The following is a 21,476-nucleotide window of genomic DNA, read 5'->3' on the forward strand; positions in this document are numbered from 1 at the left end:
AGGTGAAGAAACGCTGCACTAGACTTTTCCTTTTGTAAAAATTAGGTCAACAAAAAATGTCTCCAAAAGCTCCCCTTTTAAAACTGAGTATTCGACCCCAACCAAGAAAGTTTATAATGGCTTATTTTTATTGTGCAAACTATAAATAAACCTCAAACTGTAATCCCAAAACTGTTTAGCATTTCAAATTCATGGCGTACAAATGATTTGATTTTGGAAAGGCAACCCAAGTTCATGTCGTGAATGCACATGCCACAATGACTCTCTGTAACAATCCAGGCTAAACTTGGCACCTTCCTGACAGACAGCAATACTTTTTTCCTTTTTCAATGGGGCTTTTGGTGCCATCTTGTGGCATCAAAAGTTGTTTCAGAAAGCACAAACAAATGAAAAGGTGAGTTTTTCAGCAAAAATGATGGCCAAGTTCCCCACTAGTGAATAGTGAACTGCAAAGAATGTAATGTCCTGAATCAAGAATACCACAAAACATGTCTTTAATGCAAATGTAATGACCTTGAAGGCCATTTAGCGTTTAATGGCAATGCTCAGCCCATCCCCCACAGTGAGCATGCTCAGATCGATCCTCTGGTCCTTGTGGAGCTTCTTATTGAGAGCATCCAGAGTCCTGGAGGTGACGTCATCGGGGGCAGGATCCACAACCCTTCCGCTCCACAGCACCTTCACACACCAGTACACACACACACTGAACATCTGCTCCACATCCAGTACATTGTGTACAAGTTGTGGGCCTACATTGTCGATGGCAATGATGCCCCCTTTCCGAACGAGCTCCAGGGACTTTTCATAGTATCCATCGTAGTTGGATTTGTCAGCGTCGATAAACACAAAGTCAAAGGTTCCTGTTTCACCAGCCGCTATCAGTTCATCTACAGGAAATATCGTGAATGTCAACAATTCAAGTGAGAGTCAACTTTCATCACAAATCGCTTACCAAGCGTTGTCATTGCCATCTGTAGTCGTATGTCGATCTTATTCTCCATTCCGGCCTGTAGGAAAAATATATTGAATGTAAGATACTGTTGTGTAAGGCTTTTTTTCTATTCAGACATTTTGACAGACATCGTGATTTCAGAAGAATGTGTTGGATTTCTAAAGAATGTTAGAATTAATCATTTGGAAACGTAAACGCTCAAAGAGATTTACAGAAATGAAGTGCTGTGTATTATTGTTTATTACCTTGTTATCCTTGTTAATAATTGTTGTGAGAAATCATTATTATGGTTAGTGTCCTCACATTGATGTGCATCATTATATATTAATGATAACATAATATTTGAGCAAATGTGTTATTTCAGAAGTGTGTATCAAACTGTTTATCAGCACCCATAAGTTTCACAAGGTTTGGTGACATCTGCATTAAATGAACTTGCCAGATGAAGTTACCTCATTAAAAAAGGGCTTGGCAATTTCTACGTAGGCATTGTTTATTTCACACGCTATCACGCGTCCATTCTCTGGCATGGCCAAAGCCATACTGAGTGCATTGTATCCCGTGTACATTCCTTTAGGGTACAAAAAAGGGAATAAAACACAATTAAGATGCATTCCAAATAATTTTTGTAAAATGTATTTAATGTTGCTGGGCTGGGTGTAATCTCACCGATTTCAATAGCCTTGGTTGCGTTTATCAGTTTCATGAGATTGGCCATCAACTGGGCTTGTTCACTGGAAACCATCATGCGATTCCATTGGTCATCGAGAGTTCTCTGAAATTAAAGGATAAATCATAGACCTCATAAGGCACATAAAATTTGAGGTTTGAACAATTATCATTGATGATGTTGGTGAATTTTGCTTCTTTTTGCAAGTTTTATGCCCAGTTGTGTGCAAATAAGGGGGATAGCCTTTAATGCCAGTCTTTAATAGGGCAAATATGTATTTAGCGATGTAACTCCCTTAAGATGTTTAAAAATAAACGTACTTGTGTTGCAATATGGTTTCTGGCACACTGCCATCTAGTGTCCAATAGATTAACTGCTCAAAACCAGAAGCGACATTTTATATGTCCTACCTTCTCTATTACTTACCAGTTTGAGTTTAGTGAGAACTGGATGCTCCCTCAGCGAGTTGTTGACAACATACTGCAGCACTGGGTCATCCTTTCCTCGACTGTGACTCTTTCCAACAATCATAGACCTTCCCAAGCCTTCAAGACAACATCACATTCACTTTGCCACCATCCAATTTACACCCCCCCCCCACACACACACGCACGCACCCCTACACACACACACACACACACACACACACACAATAGCGTTTACCTATGAGTAGCACAGAGAGTCCAAGGAAGAATAGAAACTGGATGCGTGCAGCCATGTTCTCTCGCCTAAGAAGGGATTGATCAGTTTTTGTTTGACTCCAATGTTCACTGTAAGACATGTGTTTATTTGACCTTGGACAGTGACGCTCAGTGTGCAATGATATTTTGGTCCTGTTGCATTAATGCTAATATTTCACTATTTGTCAATCATTGTACATTTTATTCAGTTATTAATAGTGCAATAAACTGAGTGTCAAACTTGAAATTGACTTTACCTATGTCCAAAATTGGTGAAATTCATATTTTTTTTCCACATATCCGTACAATTGGTGAGTCCCTACGTGTGTGTGTGTTATTTTTACAAAATGACAAATGTTAAAAATGACTTTCTCTATTTGATGTAATGTTTGTTTGTGCTTTTAAGAGATACAATTTTCCCCCAACGCGATCGTGATATTGTGAACACACATAAAAAAAAACCAAAATGTTTCAAACAATAAGATAAAAAAAATAAAAAAGATGACTTTAATTATACTTATTTAAAATAAGCAGAGGTGGGTAATCCAGGTCCAGTAAGAAAAACCCTGCCACAGTTCGGTTTTAGCCACAGGTGCTTCTAATCAACTGAGCTCGTTTACCTGCCGGTTGAGTAGAAGCACCCGTGGCTAAAGCCAAATTGTGGCAGGGTTTTTACTTTCTCCACCTGGATTACCCACCTGTGAAATAATAAATGGGCGTAGTCTTTCTCACACCCTTTTTCTTGACAAATGTTGGGCCTCCACAAACTGGATGTAAAATACATCAAATATCTATCAGGTAGGCAAAGTTTTGTTCCGTCATCTCAAAATTTGAGGTTGAAAATACGGCGCACAAATTAGCTTGCGGTGCTTGCTAACGTCATGTGTTTTACGTCGTCCACTTCCGGCTTTTAATACGGTAAAAATAAATAAATACTAATAATAAACTATCCCATTACATGCATTCACGATGTAAATATAACAACAATCATAATTCTGATGATGATAAATAATAGATTAATAAATATTCTGATTTACCCTAATTGTGCTCCACATTGGCTATGGCTTGATTGCCCAAAATAATAGTGATACAGAATCAGAGAGTGTTCAGCACATTTAAGGTCATCTACAGTATTTCTTGTTGAAATATACAGTCTGTTGCCTTGTGATGCCACAATATTTAAAGCACCAAGTACCTAGCTTCCATGTTTTTCTTGTTTCTTTAAATGTGTTCGTGTGTCCCTCCTGAGCAGCTCTCTCCCATTATAAAAGAATTCGTCTGTACTCAATTTATAGATTACCCTTTTAACTTTTCTTCAAAGCAGGTAAAATATAATGAGCAGCGTTTTGTACGCAAAGATTGTTTTTGGATGAGCGTTTCCGCTGCAGCTTCAAACCTGCAGACAGGCTAAGGGGAAGCGGTGAATTCTGGGATGTGGGTGGGATGTGAGGTTTCTCCAAGGACACAACTCTTCCTCTATCTGCATTCTCATTAGAAATGCACAAACAAGAACACATCAGTGAAATGAGCCATGACGTGAATTGTCTGGGGAAAAAAACAAAAAAGTTTGGGCTCTGACAAGAAGGAAAGGAAGAGGATTTCTCACAGCTCTGCTAAAGGTCCTCTCAGTGAAAATGGGTCGCTGTGTTTTGCCGCCATCTTTGTCCCCCCCCCCCCCCCCCCCCCCCCCCCCCTGCTTCGGGCCTCTGGATCCATGACGCTAATTGTTTCTGCTACTTGTGCCAAGTACCAACTCTTCCCCGGGACGTTCTTGCAGACAAGCCCCGGTCCCTTGGCTGCTTTTTGTGTCGGTTTAAGCCATGAAAAAGCGAACAAGTGCGCCGCCGCCATCTGCACGCCAGTGTTTCTCCTCGCGGCCGTGACTGTCAAGAGTGCCACGGCGGCGCACATCCTCGCCCGCTCTCAGAGGTAGCAAAATCAACACAAGAAAACAAAAGTGACAACTTCAGCTGCTAATATGAAACAAAATTATTCAAGAGGTCTCTGTTTTGATGAAGCGGAGTGAAAGCACACTATATTTTAAACAGCCGACCTGGCAAATAAGAAAGTTAGTCGTTTAATATATGCTGGTTCCAAGCATAGAATAATTTCCCCATCCCTATTAGAGAGAACAGATGGGCTTTGTTGTCCAATATGTCACCATCTCGCTTGTTTTTTTTATGTCATATGTGAGTCTACGTAACATGGCGATTTGGCAGGTTAGCGGACTGGTGACTAGCTAGCGGGTGGACTGGTGACCGGGGCACCTAAGATTACTTTGCTCAATACTTAAAGCGGAAGTCAACCCAAACATGTTTTTTTCAACAATATGTTCTATGCAGGCCCACTTTAGTTGAAACAAGGCAATATGATAAATATTGCGTTGTGGAATAAGAGTTAATCCATCCACTTTTAGCCATCTCAGGGGGTGGCCATTTTGTCACTTCTGTCGACTGAAAATGACATCACGGTTGCTCAGGTAACGACCAATCACAGCTCACCTGTTTTCTGAAGATGAGCCATGATTGGTTGTTAGCTGAGCCCTGAGCAGTTGTGATGTCATTTTCAGTCGACAGAAGTGACAAAGCCTGAGATGGCTAAAATCGGGTGGATTTTACTGCTTAACTCATATTCCACAAACGCAATATTAATCAGAATGCTCTGTTTCATTTAGTGGGCCTGCATAGAACATATGCTTGAAAAAAATATGTTTGGGTTGACTTCCGCTTTAGAGGAGTGGGGGAGAGCCAACTAATGCCTGGAAGCCCTGGTGCATAGTTGGGCTTGGTTATAGCCACACCCCAAAAATCTGGGCTACTGAAATGTTGAAAAAGACCCAAACCAAAACATTTATGTATAATAATTGTGATACAGATTAATTTATTGCTTGCCTTTTGTTAAAAAAAAAAATACATGAGCAGAGGACTTTGAAAAAATAATTCCATATTTAATCACAGTCACACTATTTTGATCATAATTTGATTATTTTTCAAAATCATTCAGGTCTACTTTTAACTGGACTGGACACTGGCATTTTTTTCCCCAATACTATTCCATGTTATCGTCATGATCCCAATGTGACTTACTTTATGCTTCGAACCCCTAATTTAGATCACAGACCTTCTCCATGGAAATTGCCAGTTGTAAAATTATATTAATGTGGAAGACGTGAGCGTTATACATGTCCCACCTAACTTTCAAGTTTACAGTGCTACAGTAGAATTAATTGTACACATTCAAAGTCCCTATGACATTGTACACTCCCGAGTTTCGCTTTATGTTTTTGTAGTATCTTCATTTTACCAGCAAGTGGCACTGTTGTTTAGCTAATCCCCACATTACGAGCCAGGCTGGAGCCTCCCTGTGTGGGAGGTAATATCACTTTCCTCTTGTTGAATTGACCTGTGACACCATCACAGAGCACACAGCGAGGCCTGTATTGACATGCTGGTGAAGCCAAGCTGCTGTTGCATCATCAGCGTGTTTAGCAAAAAATAAATAAATAAAAAATAAGGGAGGAGGCGGGTGCCTTATGATGCTTCTTAATAGCACTAGTCACTTTGGCTGTGAGCAGACAGATAAGCATCCATGAATATTCAGTGACGCTAAGCACAACGGAGAGATTGACGGACGTGCGGCGGCGTTCAATTGACAACTTTGGCATGTGCGTCTTCTGTTTTGACAGCGTGACAAGTCTGCTTTGACGCTCCCGGAAGTGGCTCGCACGCGCGATGACGATTGTATTGACACCGGTTTCACTCAAAGTGGGCCAAGGCGCTGCCCTGTAGCTTTCCTCTGCACATGTGTGTACATAAAGAGCGTCGGTATATATAGGCCTCGTGGGGACCTGCATCACAATGGGCTTGTAAGGAAATATGCCCAACACCTGCTGCTTTTCAGTCATGTAAATCTAGCTTTATTAAAGCTGTATTAGATATGAATGTTGAGGATAAGCCATTCAACCCCTGACGATCCTCTCTTTTGTGCGTTCGGGCCCCACAGAACAAAACCGGAGATCTTTCCTGGCATAAAAAAAAGGAAACAAACAAACAGAGATGAATGGCAGGTGTGGTTGTTTGACTTACAAATCACCCAGAGCATCTATTCTATTAACCTAGAGTGTAAATAAATGCAGAATTGAATTTCCATAGATACGCACGGTAAGTTGACAGTACTCAAGAGAGATCAAATGGGCCGTGTGAAGCTCAGAGAAAAATGCTTGCGTGTGTGAAAGGTGTTGACACTTTGAGTAAGCCAAGAAAAAAAGAGAAAACGTCACATCCTTGGAAACAATTACCGGGAGAACCTCTGCTCTTTATTTTGTGTCACACGGAAACATTTCATTGTCAATATACCATATTTTTTCCAATTGCAATAGCTAGGTTCAAGAGCCTCTGAAAAGCAATTAGCGACATTAATTACAGACGGACATCAAATTGAAAAACGGTAAGCATGGAGGTTACGAGTGCCTTGTTGGGCTGTGTTAGGACATATTCCTCCGCCTCTGCGTAAAGTATTTCATTGCACAGCGAATGATGTCGACACTGTTTACATAGCTCACGCAGCTATCAGCACACCGACGATGGAAACCAAACGCTGCACTGTACCACTCGTTAGAATTGTGGCTCTAGTCAGGACAAAAACACCTACCTACTACCTTGTGGAAAGACATTATACAGTAGTTTAGATACTATAGCAGAATGTGAGGACGGTGACCCCGAGTGGACAAAAACAATACCTGCACATCACATGCGTGTTATTGTGTTTAATTATGCGAAATCCATTTTTAGCTGATTACTTGATTAATACTCGATTATAAAAAAATCTTCTATAGCTGCCGCCTTACTTGCAACCTTGTATGTCGGGACCAGTGTAAATGGTAAAATATTCTACGTTTATATTTTTTCAGTAGTGTACATTGCACAAGAAGGCACTCTGTTAAGCCGCAGGCATAGGTATGGAACTCTGTCCAGCGAGGCCCCCCCCCTGTAGCTATTTTGACGTTAGCATTCTACCATCTACCGTGGGTGTGCCGATAGCTGCACAAGCTATGTAAATAGCGGGACGTCGTAGCAACAGGATAGCACATACCTCGCAAATGAATTTAACAATGAAGAAAATCACAGTTAATTTCTGTTTGTATAATCACATGTGGCGGTGTGGAAACAATTAGTTCTGCCTCTCATTGGAACTTGGAAGTAACAATCGGCCAGTTATGGTAAACGGGCCTCTTCTCAAATAAACACCTTCAAATAAATCCCCACCATGCTCTGCAATGAACGCCCCTTCCACCATATGATGATTCACAGTACATGGAGTCTGTTTCATTGACAAGCCTACATTTTCATGAAACCAAATTCAATATTTGCCTCACTTCCTGTCCGGGGTCACAAAATGCACCCCCTTGCTATTAGTCTCCCTCTCATCTGACTGCTGTGTCCCACTGTGACCGCACTTGAGGCGCTAATGATAATGTTATAACCCAGACCAATTACCATGGCAATCAGACTCACTTAATTGAGTTGATTATGAGCTCTCCCTGTGAGATGACCCCTCTGGACTCAAGAGGAAGGGAACACAAAGAGACAGAGGGCGTGGACGCGGCGATGGAGTGTTTCTTCAGGCGTTATGTGTCATCGTGCGACAGACACATGGGATATGACTGTGGGTGTGTGTGTGTGTGTGTGTGTGTGTTGGGGGTGCTGTTGGGAGATGGCGTGTAAGGGAAGAGAGCAGCCCTTCAGGGACGTGTAAAGGAGTAGAGGGGTGGAACGGTGGCGAGAGAAAGGGGGTGGGGTCCGTCTCAAGCTTGAGGTTCGGCATCATAGCCCGGCTTGTGTAATTGACCCGGACACACACAACATCTGAAGTTAATCCAATCAGCGGGGAAAGCACGACACTCCCATCCGCGCAAGACACACAAACATAAGGTCAAGAGCAGCTTGTATTAGCGCAATGATGTCAGGGACAAGTGGTGTGGATAATTGACTTTCAGCACGCTTAAAAGGCACACACAGAGAGATGGAGATATGAAGGAACGCAGCAGGTCCACTCTGCAAGATGACAAATGAAGACTAAGTGACTCAGCAGCAGGCTGACATTGACACTAGACTTGCACAGTATTAGCATTCATTTGCACGATATGTCACCTCACAATGGAGGCCAGGTTACTGCAACACAATGTGTGATGCTAATATCAGATAATTCAGGTTTATATACATTTTATTTGTACAGGGGCTGTTATTTAGCTACAATTTTAAATCAGGACAAACAATGATTGTCATTTCCCCCCCAATAAGTGGTTTTAATTGCTCATGAATGAGGATACATTACTTTCTGCTTTTTCATTTTTTGAAAAATAAAAAAAAGTTAATTGATGTCCTTTTTAAATCACACTGACATTTGGTAAATTTGGAAATGACTATTGAAAAAAATAGCGTAGTTCAAAATCAGTATGCATCAGTATCATGACCAAACTAAAGTGTTCATGGAGACCAACTATGATTTACCACCAAATTGTTTGACAAATTTGTTATTAATTGGAATGCCCACTTTGACCTGAGTACAACTCACTAAGAATTTAGAAAATTGGACAATGTGGTCCAAAGAAATTGAGATTTTGTGAGATATCTTTTTTAAAAAATCTGGTGAAAAACCATCTTCAAATTAGAGTAAAACACTATAACTTTATTTTTGTTTCTCCTTGACCCTTCCTTGTCATACTTTGGGGAACCCCCTTCTTCAATTGCCTTACAAGTTTCAGTCAGCAATATCCACCAATTGCAAGCAATTTTGCATGCCAAAATTCCGAGACGTCAACGGTCCAAAGTTACCGTGATGTTTGAAATGCTGATACTTGCTCTAAAAACTCAACTTAACTAGCACAAATGGCAGCTAATTGGTGATAAGAGCAGTGTGGGCCTTAGAATAGGTCATGAACTTTAGCAGTCAATAGTTTTTTTGTTTTTGTTTTCTTTTTTAGTTTTTTGGTCAAATGTATTTGTTACAGAGGATTTTAGAGGCATTCCAATTGTTCATTTCTAGTTGCATTTATTGATTTAAAAAAAAAAATATATTTTTAGAAAATTCCCCCAAAGATGCTGTCCATTTCTCACGTTGCTATTGTTACTGCATTTCAGAAATGTATATGTGTTGGCCTTTGGCATTAATCAGCACGCCAAAAAATGGTGACCTCTGGTATACACTCACCTGCATCAATACTGACAGATAATGACAGATTTCTAATGTTTTATATGCCTGTTCGCACCACGTCAGTCGTTTAAAATATTGTATGCTCAACAATGAACAATAAAATGAATGCCTCTGACAGAACAATGTGTATGCTTTAAAAGTATATGAATAATATTTTGCTAAATGTATATTGAACATAGAGTACTCCAAACATGCCTCCGTCTAAAAACCAAAAGTAGGTGAACCACAGGCTTCAGTGCTTGTTTGTATTCCAACAGCGAGGGAGGGACAACCGTGGCAAAGCTTCCTGAGAGTTTTTCCGTTTCGTTTACAGTAAAAGAGGAGGACACGCTAATAAAGAACTCGGAGCGGAGTTGTCTAACATCTGGGGATTGAAAGCAAATGTGCTTTGGAGAGCCGAGTACACTGTTCGCTTTTCATAAGGCCGTTGTGATTGAAAGCAACATTCTAAAAGGACTATTTACTCTCTTCATTTCCCCTTGTGTACAACAGACAGGAGGAGCGTAGCAAAACAGGGCCTGCTCAAATGTTATATGAAGACCGTGGTGAATTCATGTTGATGGGAAATGCGGCCTTGCAAGCCTGGCAGCTATGAATTTTTTTTTTTTCATAAACCACCGGGAACAAGAAGTCAGTCAGCTGACAGGTGCTAACGGCGCCAATTGCGGCGTGGATAAGAGATAGGGCGTGGAGAACGCAGCGAGAGAGAGAAAGCAAAAGCAAGCGCCGTCTCCACTTTTCTGACGACTTCTTGCGCTGCTTTGTGTAGCTGGAGAGGATTTTACGGTGGAGCCTGTGTAAACACCAGAATGCATGTCAAATATGATGAGTCTTGATGCCTGTATAACATACCCAAGCATTGCTCCTCACCGACTATCTCCAACCAGAAGCCCCCTTCCCCCTGGAGCTACGTCTGCATCCCGCTGCCATCTTTCCACGCTTGTCGCGCCACAAGTCCCCCTCTGGAAGGCATTGATTATTTTCCGGCAGAAAGAGACTTGTGATTTCTTTTATGTCTCTTGAAGAATGGGAGCGAATATTTTTTGTGAGCGTGGTGTAGCCACATGAAAAATATGAGCTCATTGGGGAAGAAATAAAGATGATGGATTTGCTTTGTGACACCTGCGCTGCTGTGTGCTTGCCGGGACTGTGCAGAACTTGTTTCACTCCCGTGCACTCGGTTTGGCGAGTCACGCCCTGCAGAACGTTAGCATTAGCCGATGCTAGCACGTCACTGTGTAAGCGTGCACGGGTGTCCTTCACAGTTGCCAGGTTGGGTTAAAATAAATATCCGATTGCTCCGCTACTTCTTTTGGTCAAGTTTGATCGCTCTCATTTGGTAAGTTTGGAGACTTACTGCTAGTTGTAAAGGGGGTCATCTCTAGTTTTAAACATTTCTTATGTTATGTGGAGACATCTTTGTACGGTTTAGCGTTCCAGACACCTGGTTGTTCTCTTTCTGTTTTGCTGCATTTCTCTACAATTTATCTATTTAGAAAAACAGCTATAAAAAATGCCCCTGTCGTTATTTGTGAAAATATCACTTTTGTTTGGAATATTAAAGGGAATTCAAGTCCAAAATTTTCTTTGCAATATGTTCTATGTGCCCCCACCAGTTTATTCTAATCAATATTGTGTTTGTGGAAAACGCAGCAAAGTTGACCCATTTTTATCCATCGCTGTGGGTCGGCCATTTTGCCACTTGCTATCGACTGAAAATGACATCACAAGTGCTCAGGGCTCAGGTTGCGAATGCCATTTGAGCAAATCCACAAACCAGGTGACCTGTGATTGGTCATTACGCGAGCCTTTCGGCACTGCGGTGCCATTTTCAGTCGACGGGCAAATGGCTGTACAAGGCAAAATAGTTGCTCCTGAGATGGATTAAAAACGTTGGATTTTTCTGCTTAATTAATATCCCACAAACACAATATTAATCAGAATGTTGTGTTTAGACTATAGTGTGGCTGCATAGAACATATCATTTGACGTGACTTCCTGTTGAAGTTTAACATCAGTTTGTGACTCTGCTATATTCCTCCCGTACAAATTTTCATCTGATGATTACTTTGGTCCGTACCCAAGTAGCGGAATACGAGTGTGAGCACACCCTGAGTGGAGGAGGCAAAAACACATGTGCAGAATTGAGCAAGCGAGGCTGCGGGCAGTGCAAGGCTCCGGGGAACCACTTGGGATTGCAGGCGGTGGGACTGATAAGCCAACGGGCCATTCATCAGACCAAATGAAGGCAGTAAAGTCGACTGGAGGAGCCCAGGCATCGCCCCGGGATGGCAGCCGGCCTCTCGGTGGAGACCTGTGACTAACGCATGCCAACAGGCGCAAACACGCACGCAGATAACAGAAGAATGGGAAAAGATGCACGAATAAATGGACAGAGAGGAGCTCAGGAGAGTAGGCGGCTACAAGTGTAATGGACTTCCAGAAGCATGGGTCTCATTTCCTGGAAGCTACACCCGGCGATTGAGGCTCCTGTCTGGGGCTACATGTGGCCCATCCTGCTCAGAAAGCATCCATCAGGCAGATATTACTGCGATCCAGAGGTGATACATTAGCGGGGGTACCAAGGGGACAATGTGTGCCCGTGATGGATTCCGCCAGAGCGCCCTGCTGTTGTCACACGGCGCCCATGTTACTCAAATCTGCGCGTTATGTCTCCTTTTGAATTTATTCCGCAGCAATGCGCTGTGTATTTTCCTCTTAATCACACCACCCAGAGGACGGAGACATATTTCTCGCGGAGAGAGTGCTACCACGTTACATGCTTATGAAAGCCATACATTACTTAAGCACTTAGGCCAGCCAAAGAGGAGAGATGAAACTACTTTAAAGTGTTGCCCACGTGTTTATAAGACCATATTAGTGTCTCACTAGTGCTTTGTAGAGCTTGTACCATCAATTTGCCCAAAGACTCCATCTTAGCTTATATAAATCCCACCTCAGGGCTAATATGAATCAGATTTATTTGCTCCACTCATGTTTATTATTGTGTTTTATAGTTTATACTCGGTGTTAAACGCCATCAGTTGGACTATACAGCATGTCTGTCTCATCCTTCGAAAGGATGAAAATGGTTTATGGAGCCGTGAGTGCCAATAAACAGCCGGCGACCATCTTGTAGATGCACATCTTTAATGCTTTATGCACGATGAACTTGGCCGTTTAGTGCGGGTTCAAGGCCACGCGTTTGATTTTACTTGAGCAACAAAGGCAGCGGACACAGCAGAGGACTTCCAATATAGACACAGTTACGCTCATAACAACCCTAAAAGGACTTCTTAGACCGGCCGAGTAAGACAGATCCTCGGTCTGTCATCTGTTCAGCCATCGTAATGCCTTCTTGGACCCATATAAAGAGGTGTGGCGTGCATGTGAGTGATCTTTCCCGGACAAGATGAAAAGTAGGCACTCGGCCAAGGACAGTGGGAATGATTGATGACATCAAGCAGTACAGTGACATACTGTTCAAAATGATCTCTCGCAGATCCAAAGGGAAGCAATCAAAGTTGGCCATGAGAACTCTTGATGTACTGGGAACACATGTTTGACCCCCAGGTTCACTGGTAATTCTACTGCCCCGATGAACATAGCAGACCCTTCCTTCTATTGTGCTTTATAATAAAAATAACATTTGTAAAATCCCCTTTGCATGGTGTGCCCGTAATGCTAAATTGTAACGAGCTTCATCTTTTTAGCGCTTGATAAATCACCCGAGGACTTGCCCAGCGGATAGTTTGATCATTAACCAGCAATATTCGTTTATTACACTCGTATCACTGCAGGCCTTCCTTTTTAATCTTTGTTAAATCACTATTGCTGTTGTTATGATAATTACTTTTAATTTCAGTTGAAGCATTATCTCCCCTTTAGACGCGACTATTTGTTTTATTTTTAATTGTTGAATCATTATAGCCATGGACTAAACGTATTTAAGTGCATATGGAGCAATTTACTTTTATGCGACATAAATAAAAAGAGACAAAATAGGTATTTTTTAAATTTAAAGTGTTGTTTTCCGTGCTTTTTGTTGTTGCAAAAACTACTAGACTGAGTGGAAGCATTGCCAATTATAAACTCATAAAATGCTGCCTGGACATTTGGCAATATTTCCTTTATAGACTATGAGGAAAATGAATGACCACTTACTTGAGTTATTGTTCATTTTTGAATAACTTGCAGAGTCTATCTCAGTATGTCCTGAACTTCTTATTCGATGCCATTGTTGTATTTAGCAGAATAATGTTACTTCTGAAAATCTCAAGGCTTGTCTATGACTCAAATTCAGGGGCGGAGCTATGTGCAGGCTAGGATTGGCCTGCCCCACATCTACAAAGATTTTGATACTTGTGACTTTCCTGACATTTTCAATTATGCAGTATTCTTAGGTCCCTTGATACTCGGCCTCAATACATTTGTATTATTTGCATCTTTAAAGAAAAAATACAATACAATTTTAGAATTGGGCATTTTACTCCAAATTGAGCGTCCGTTATTTGTCATCCGTCTTTGCAGCGTGGGTACCCATCTTTCGTCCGTCATTCGCCTTTTTTTCCGGGGGTAAAAATATAGTATATATAGGCCGATCCGCCTCTAATTTTAAACAGGCATCCATCGGCGATTCCGACTAAACTTTCACTAGCTTAGTCCACCTATTTTACGGGCATCCGTCAGTGACGGATAGATGGACCGGTCCGTCACATAGGCGGAGCACCCAGCGCTGTTAATTTTCATGCAAACTCAAAACAGATCTGTCATTAGTAAAGAATTGCTTCTTACCATGTTAATTAAAATGTTTTGCTTTAAAAACACGGTCATTGTCTATCATAGCATCCACAATCATGTTTTTTTTTTTTTTAAATAAAATGGCAACAAATACCAATCTTGAAAAATGCTGGCTCCAAATTGTAAAACTGTAAATTGTCAAAAACTGTCAAGTCTAACAATATACCTTTATTACATTTATTTACAAACTGCCTTAATTAAGGTATCCAACAATAAACACAATCAATTTATGGACTATTAACCCCATCCCTAGTAGTAATTCAACACGGCTCTACTAGCTTCTTTAAAAGCCTCACCCACAGAATGCAACCAGCATGTCAGCATCCATTTTATTATCTTAACAAATGTTTGGCTTGAAGGACCATTGAGAACGACGGCATCCATCACAATCCGCAGACCTAGATTTCGCAAAGTTCACGCGGCAGCTGCAAAGGAAATGAGCGAGCGTGTGGATTTCCTCGTGTTTCCGCGGCAGCGCCTGTCTCTGCCACGAATGACTCTTTGATAGATGTTTCGCTGGGAGACAGACGGGCGTGTGCCAAGATGATGGCATCAAAAAGCAGATGATTGACAGCGACTGACAGCCATCTTCCTCCTAAACACGCTGCAGGTCCCTGTGCTTGCTCGCTCGCTCTCTCTCTCTCTCTCTGGCTCTGTGATTTGAGAAGACTGAGATAAAGAGAGGGATGTCATAAAACAGTTGCTGTCATTGTGTTTTGTTTTGGTCAGGGCACCTTTGTAAAGTTTTGAAAGACATTCGGAAGGGTTTAGTACAGGGATGGGCATTCGTTGAAATGGCCTCAATCGCTCAACGGGAAAATGCATCATAAATTCATTCGTTGTTTTTCTGTGTGCCAATATGTGGTGGCAGAAAGGAGTGTCTGTTATATTTCAACAGACCTCTTAACAACAAACCATTAACTGCCCTATTAAAACAAATAAAAGCAGCACTAAAAGCCCAAGCCTTTGACATTCAAATGTGCACGTTAACGCTTAACAATGCAATGAATGCCAGCCTACTGATTCATTTTGAGAAATTTGATGTTGTTAACAGCCTGAAACTTGTCCGACTCAATAATGTCCTAATCATTGTAAATTCCAGATTAAAACACCCGCTGCCGTGGTATCAAATTGGTAGGGAAGATGAATTTATGTCCTAGTTTCGCTAGCCTGAGAGCATTTGCCTTTCTAATCACTTTGCACCAATCTGTCAACTTCAAACATGGGGTCACGATACTGGATGTTAACGTTCTATGCTGACACTTTCTACGTAGGCCCATCTTCTTTTTTGGTGGCTCATTTAACTTATTTTCTATGGCAGCCCCATCCATCCCTCCTGCAAGGTCGACTACACCCTGGACTGGTTGTCACTCAATCTCACGGTGACTGTCAGAGAGCGCATTGAGTGGGAATTGATGCCACCCCAGTTGGACCTTCATCACCAATGTGAACCTCTTTGACTACCCATGACTTTCTGACAACCCTAGTTGGGTCTAAATGAATCGTTCCCCTGACTGGTTTCTCTGTTGTCATGACATCAGTTAGGTAGCTTAATACATGTCTCCAAACAAACCGAGCTCTTAACTATTATTGAAAGAAAATCACTTTTGCTTTATGTGACAGCAGAAAATCTTTCTAATAGATCCTCTCAATCGCCCATTAATATTTCACCGTTTATTGATGGCAATGTCCTTGCCGTTTCACCCGCCAAAGAAATACGTCCGTGATTTTTATCGTCAGAAGGCCTTCTGTTTGAGAAGCATATATACGATGACGTTTTTGATATACGAATATGAACGCATGAGTACATCTGTGTCAGAATTTCCATCCAAGACAGCTGTTGTTTCTTTTTGAGACTTCTGATGGGCTCAGTTGCGCTTCACAGCTACTGAATGCATGGTGTAATATGGACTCATGAATCATGTTTTCATCATGACCGTCCCGAATCGCTGAGAACATTCATAGCTAACAACATTGATCAGCTAATTTTCTTAACATTTTTTGAATCAGAGATGCAAATAAACTTTCCTAGATGATTTTTTTTGTGCTCATTCCAAATCTGCCGTAATCTTTTGCACAGCACCTAAGGTTTTCGTAATGATAACAATAATATAATAGCACTAATAAAAAAAACAAGTCTTATAGTAATATATTTTGTAAAATGTATGAATTACGGGTTACGTTTAGCAACAGGTGGAATTTTTTTCTGAAACATCACAGCTATAAATTACAACGCATGGTAACATCCATATTGCACATGCTTTTATAGGTCAAATTTGCAATGAAAATATGAAAAATACAATAAAATCTATACTTAAATTCAAACAATGAAAATATTTCAAAATCCTGATGTGCTAGAAAAAAAAAGTAAAGACATTTTTTTAAATCTGCGCCAAAAATACGATGAGGGACACAAAGCTCTGATCAAAATTTGACGTTGACCAGTGTTATCGACAGTAGTGATCACATTTGTAGGCTACAATCTAGCCACAGCTAATGGCAAATTACTAACAATTATGTCAGGATTATTTCAATCTGAGAGAACATTTGCAACATATCAAGAGTATTTGGATTTCTCCTGGTTCTTTGGTTTCATCAGTCAAAGTAGGTGGAATTCATTCATTCTCCATGTTCAACCTGCGCTGCCATTATCTTCTGACTCACTTATCCTCCACTAAATGATTTCTTTTCATCTTCTGGCAAGTCACCTAATCAAAGTTGAAAGAGGCGAGCTCGGTGCCATGGAGAGAGCCGTCGGCTTTCAGCTGCATTCACTGTCATTATGGAGATGAACGGCGGCAGCTGAGAACTTGCTTGTTCCTTCGCATCACGACAGAACGTCTCCCGACGCGGCTTATGATCTTTGTGCTGCCACCGCGGCCGTGTTGCGTTACCCACCTTATATGACACATTCAGGTTCAAGTCGCATTATGTCGCCCTGTCTCGGCCGCTCGTTGAGATCATTAGTACTTGTTGAAAGGAGAAGGAGACAGAGGATATGTAAAGTTTCTCTTGGTTTTGAGCCAGTGGTCCTCGTGTAATGACAGAACATCAGCTCCAAACGGCCTAACTATAGAAGGCTTTTGTCAAGTTCTTTTTCTGGGCACAGGAGGTGAAGGAGGAAGGATGACACATGTCTTCCTATTCTGAAAATATAGCAAGGACGTGTTATGTCCGCACAGCATTGCGTGTAGTGAATGTGAAGTGACTCGTTCAAGTTATTATCCATGACACTGATAAAACAATCTCTTCCGAGACGTTGATCAACTCGTGATTTAGCATTTTGAAACACATTGTACAACAGGAAATAAGGGAAGTGTGGTCTTCTATACCCTCAAACGTCTGCCGTCTGTGCAAACTGTGATTTACACTAAACCAATGCCAACAATCAAAAACGTAGTCGCGTTAGTCATGGCGCAAATGCGTAAAAAGGTTTACTTTTCTGTATAGCAAATATAAAAATGAATCAGACATAAGGAAATTCGGATTCCTGCATTCAAAACAGTCTGCATTGAACATGAATCCCCTCCAGGTAATGTATTCTCACACTCTCCTTGTCTTAACGCATCTTTTTGCAGTTCAAAACAAGGATCACAAAAAGCCAAAGAAGGAAGACACACCGAGATCTTCTTTTGTTTTCCGAGCTGAATTTGCTCATGTTTGACAAAATCTGCTAACGTTTTGTGTGGTGTCGTGCATCATAGCTGCGTGAGCTCCAACGTTTTGTGAAATGTATTTCAGTTGATTTCTAATTTTCCTCGAAATGCCCTAAAAGACATTATAGTATAGTAATATGAGCAACTCCACTCGATTGGATTCTTCTATGTTGGTGTGTTTAACTCCAAATGTTGGGAGGGAATTTCGATGAAACTTTGTTGTGCACGCAACACGCAAAAAACGATTTGCTGAACTTGAATTTGCCGACTTGACTATTATTTGGCTTTATGGTAGCTCTGCATTGTCCTGTACAAAGAGTTATTCTAATTACCGGTTGTATTGGGGCGGGGGGTGGGGGTGAATTGGAAATATACTTTATTTTATAATTGAAGGGACCTATTAGCAGTTGCGCTATCTTCCATCATGCCATTGTGAGGAGTGGATGACATCTCCATCTCACCGCAAATCCTTAGTTGTCCGCTGAGCATGTTTGCCGAGGTTTTATATCTGTTTACTTAGAATCTAATTACCTCCTTTAGACATGCAGCTGCTAGAAAAAGTGACTTTATGGATCAAGACTGTTGGCAAAAAATGTAAGCTCCTCGGGCTTAATTTGTCAATTATTAAAACATAATTACATTTTCTTTAAAGCCATTAGCCGCAGGGTTTTAAGAATCATTTTGCGTCAAGCCAATAAGTTTCCTCTGTGCTTTTCACAAAGAAAAATGTAAATGTCTGGGTTATTTCCCCCAGTGAGTCTTACAAAGTGTGGAGATGATTCATGGCAGATGAAAGCATTCTTCATAATTAGATTAGCCTGATGGACTAGAATTCATTAATTATGAAGACACATACACATGGTCCTTAATACAGTTCCTTTCTCCCCCCCCTCCTCTCCGACCTCGTCGGCTCATTGCCCATTCATCTGTAGTCAGCTGCTGGGCTGAGCTACTAAGTTGTGGTCACACATTGTTCCAACAAATAATGCGAAAGCACGGAAAGGCCAGCCTCGAAGTGATGGCCACAATATGCATTTGCCTTTAAAACTTAAGCGGCGCGTTTCATTTATCGAGGGTGTCACATGGCGGCAGTGAGTAATTATTCTCTGGGCTTAATGAATTCCATGGCCGTAGGGGCGCCTGTCAAGGAGGAGGACACCCTCGCTGACCATGTTCGATGCTTCCAGACAACACTCATGCTTCCTGGAGCTACAATATTGTCTTTCTTGAAACATACAAAGATTTCACACACATATTGCACAGTCACTTTTATTTTACAAAATGGTATTTTTTCCACGAAAACAATCGTATCACCTTTAGTGAAGTGTATTTCAGTAAACTTTTGTCATTATTGATTAAAGACAAAATGAACTCAATCACTCAATTGACTGTTATATTGAATATCATAGGAAAACATGGGCAACTACGGTCCAAGCTCTGCAAAAGCCTTATAACCATCCTGATCATTTGAATCGGGTGTGTTGGAGGAGGGAAACATCTCTAAAACATGCAGGATAGTAGCCCTTGGGAACCGGAGTTGGACATCCCTGCTCTGTTTTGATGCCAGTTTTGTATTGTGACAAAATTTAGCAACATTCCTACGGAATGTAAGGACGGAAACGCTTTTAAAGGACGGGGACGGACGGGGTCGGAGGATGATAATTTTTATGAATAAGGATGGAGGGACGACGACGGAAGGGTTTTATCAAGATGTTGCTTTAAAAAAAAAAGTCTGTCTTGATAAACCACGTGATGTTTACATCAGCATGTCTGCGGCTGTAACACGACTGATCTGATTAATGTAGTGGAGATGTAAATGGTAGATTGGAATAGATCACGTCACATGTAAACAGGTAACCAGGGATCTAACATAGTAATTAGTTAATTAATACTAATGTTGCCATGTGGAAGACTGCTTAGATTAGAGCCAAAGTCACGTTCTTCTTTCAGCATCAAATTAATTGAGACTGAGTCAACAATGCCTGTTGTGGTTGCAGCGAAGTAGTTCACTCCATTTTTGGCTCAGTTGGTTCAAGGCACAATTAATCTACAAACAATTAATCATGAGGGTGTCTGAGGATCTTAGTCTAGTCGACACTAATTATTCATTATCGTTAAAATGGAATTTGGTCCTGGAATACACTTTTCCTAAAAATGCCTCAAATCCATTGCATATCAAATCCCATCCATTTTCTGTTCCACTTATCCTGTTTAGGGTTGGAGTGAACTGGAGCCTATCCCCGCTGACTTTGCTGAAAAGTGGAATACATCCTGAAGTGGTCGCCAACCAGGGCTCACAAATCTACACGGCTTGCTTGGAATTCAGGCAAGTGAACACAACACCGCAAGTGACCGAAACAATAAACAGCATTGTCATATTTTCTTTTTAAAGAATTAGACAAATTTGTAGCAGACCTCAAATTGCGTGAAACCATTAGTAATGATCTGGTTGTAGAGTTAAGGTGGCCGTGGACAACAGCACTTTCATTTATGCATGTGGTAAACATACTCATCATAGGAGGCCACCAGCCTAATAATGTACATTAGGATTAGGACAGGTTAGGCTTAGGTTTCTGAAATTCTTGTGTCCAAGAGCGTTAAAAAGAGTCATTATCAGCAAGCAGTGTTTATAGTCACATGTAAAAAAAGCAAGCACGGGTACTAGATATATTTCCGTGACAAATACGTTTGCGGTGGACGTGCATATCGTTTGTTGTCACATTGTTTAATCAGACGGTTTGTGTGTCCAGCAACAGAATGCGTCCCCATTGACTTGTTGAATTGTTTCCATATTACACACTATTCACCATGTTACTAAAGTGTGACAAGCTCAAGTATTTGTGCCTCAGTGCTTTAGATGCCAGTGATAACTTTTAAATCATAAATGAGTCCTTCTGTTTTGTTCCATGTCGCGGTCTGAGTTATATATACATACAGTTTGTCTTTACAACTCCATTAACAACTCTTCAAAGAGTTGACTATACTGTATCTTGCCATCTGGTCATTCATAGTTGTACAGCTGTCATGAGTTTACACAGTTAAATGCATGTTATGCGGGACTTGTCTGGAAAAAGTGTGAAGCCACGTCCGCAGAGTTCAAGCAGAGTGTAGTTTTTATTCCGAGTCTTCACACACTCCCCTTGAGAGTGGCTTCCAGACAAATAGGAGGCCTTGTGCTCCATCTAAACAGCATTGACAGTAACTGGGTCCTTTTCTTTTTTTTTTTTTTTAACGTCCATGAGAAATGTCCTATTAACTATTGATTCAGTCTCACGCAGCGTCTCGGTGACATACGCCTCCCTCTAATTCCCATTAGTGGGAACACTGTATCCTTATCAAGAGAAACAATAAGCCACTTGTCGGCACAGTAAGAAAATATGAGGAAGCATCTGCCTCGTTCAGAGGAACCCATGACTCTGTGGTGAAGATGGTCTCTCGCGATGACTTCCCCCCCTTTGTTAGTCCTCCCTGTGACCTCTAGCAGAGTGGTGGTGGGCTTGCTGTGA

General features: G+C 41.3%; 1 protein-coding gene and 1 long non-coding RNA gene across 5 annotated transcripts in view; one reads left to right on the forward strand and one right to left on the reverse strand.

Annotated features, from left to right (window-relative positions):
• Positions 1-477: 477 nt before the first annotated feature.
• comtd1a (catechol-O-methyltransferase domain containing 1a) lies at positions 478-2,363 on the reverse strand. The gene is made up of 7 exons (XM_086046069.1): positions 2,286-2,363; positions 2,049-2,167; positions 1,622-1,727; positions 1,405-1,523; positions 953-1,007; positions 754-887; positions 478-678 (listed from the first exon to the last, which is right to left on the reverse strand). Exons 1-7 carry the CDS (start codon positions 2,338-2,340, stop codon positions 526-528), a joined length of 741 nt encoding a protein of 246 aa, XP_085902195.1. The 5' UTR covers positions 2,341-2,363; the 3' UTR covers positions 478-525.
• Positions 2,364-2,954: 591 nt separating this feature from the next.
• Positions 2,955-21,476, forward strand: part of LOC147139918 (uncharacterized) — a 70,226-nt gene continuing 51,704 nt past the window's right edge. For all 4 annotated transcript variants that reach the window (XR_015088807.1, XR_015088805.1, XR_015088804.1 and 1 more), the window contains exons 1-2: positions 2,955-3,100; positions 20,186-20,296. This is a non-coding gene — a long non-coding RNA (uncharacterized LOC147139918). The remainder of the gene's footprint in view (positions 3,101-20,185; positions 20,297-21,476) is intronic.

Source organism: Filicampus tigris, chromosome 11 (assembly GCF_054856515.1).
Source record: "Filicampus tigris isolate MCC_2025a chromosome 11, RoL_Ftig_1.0, whole genome shotgun sequence".
NCBI classification, from domain to species: Eukaryota; Metazoa; Chordata; class Actinopteri; order Syngnathiformes; family Syngnathidae; genus Filicampus; species Filicampus tigris.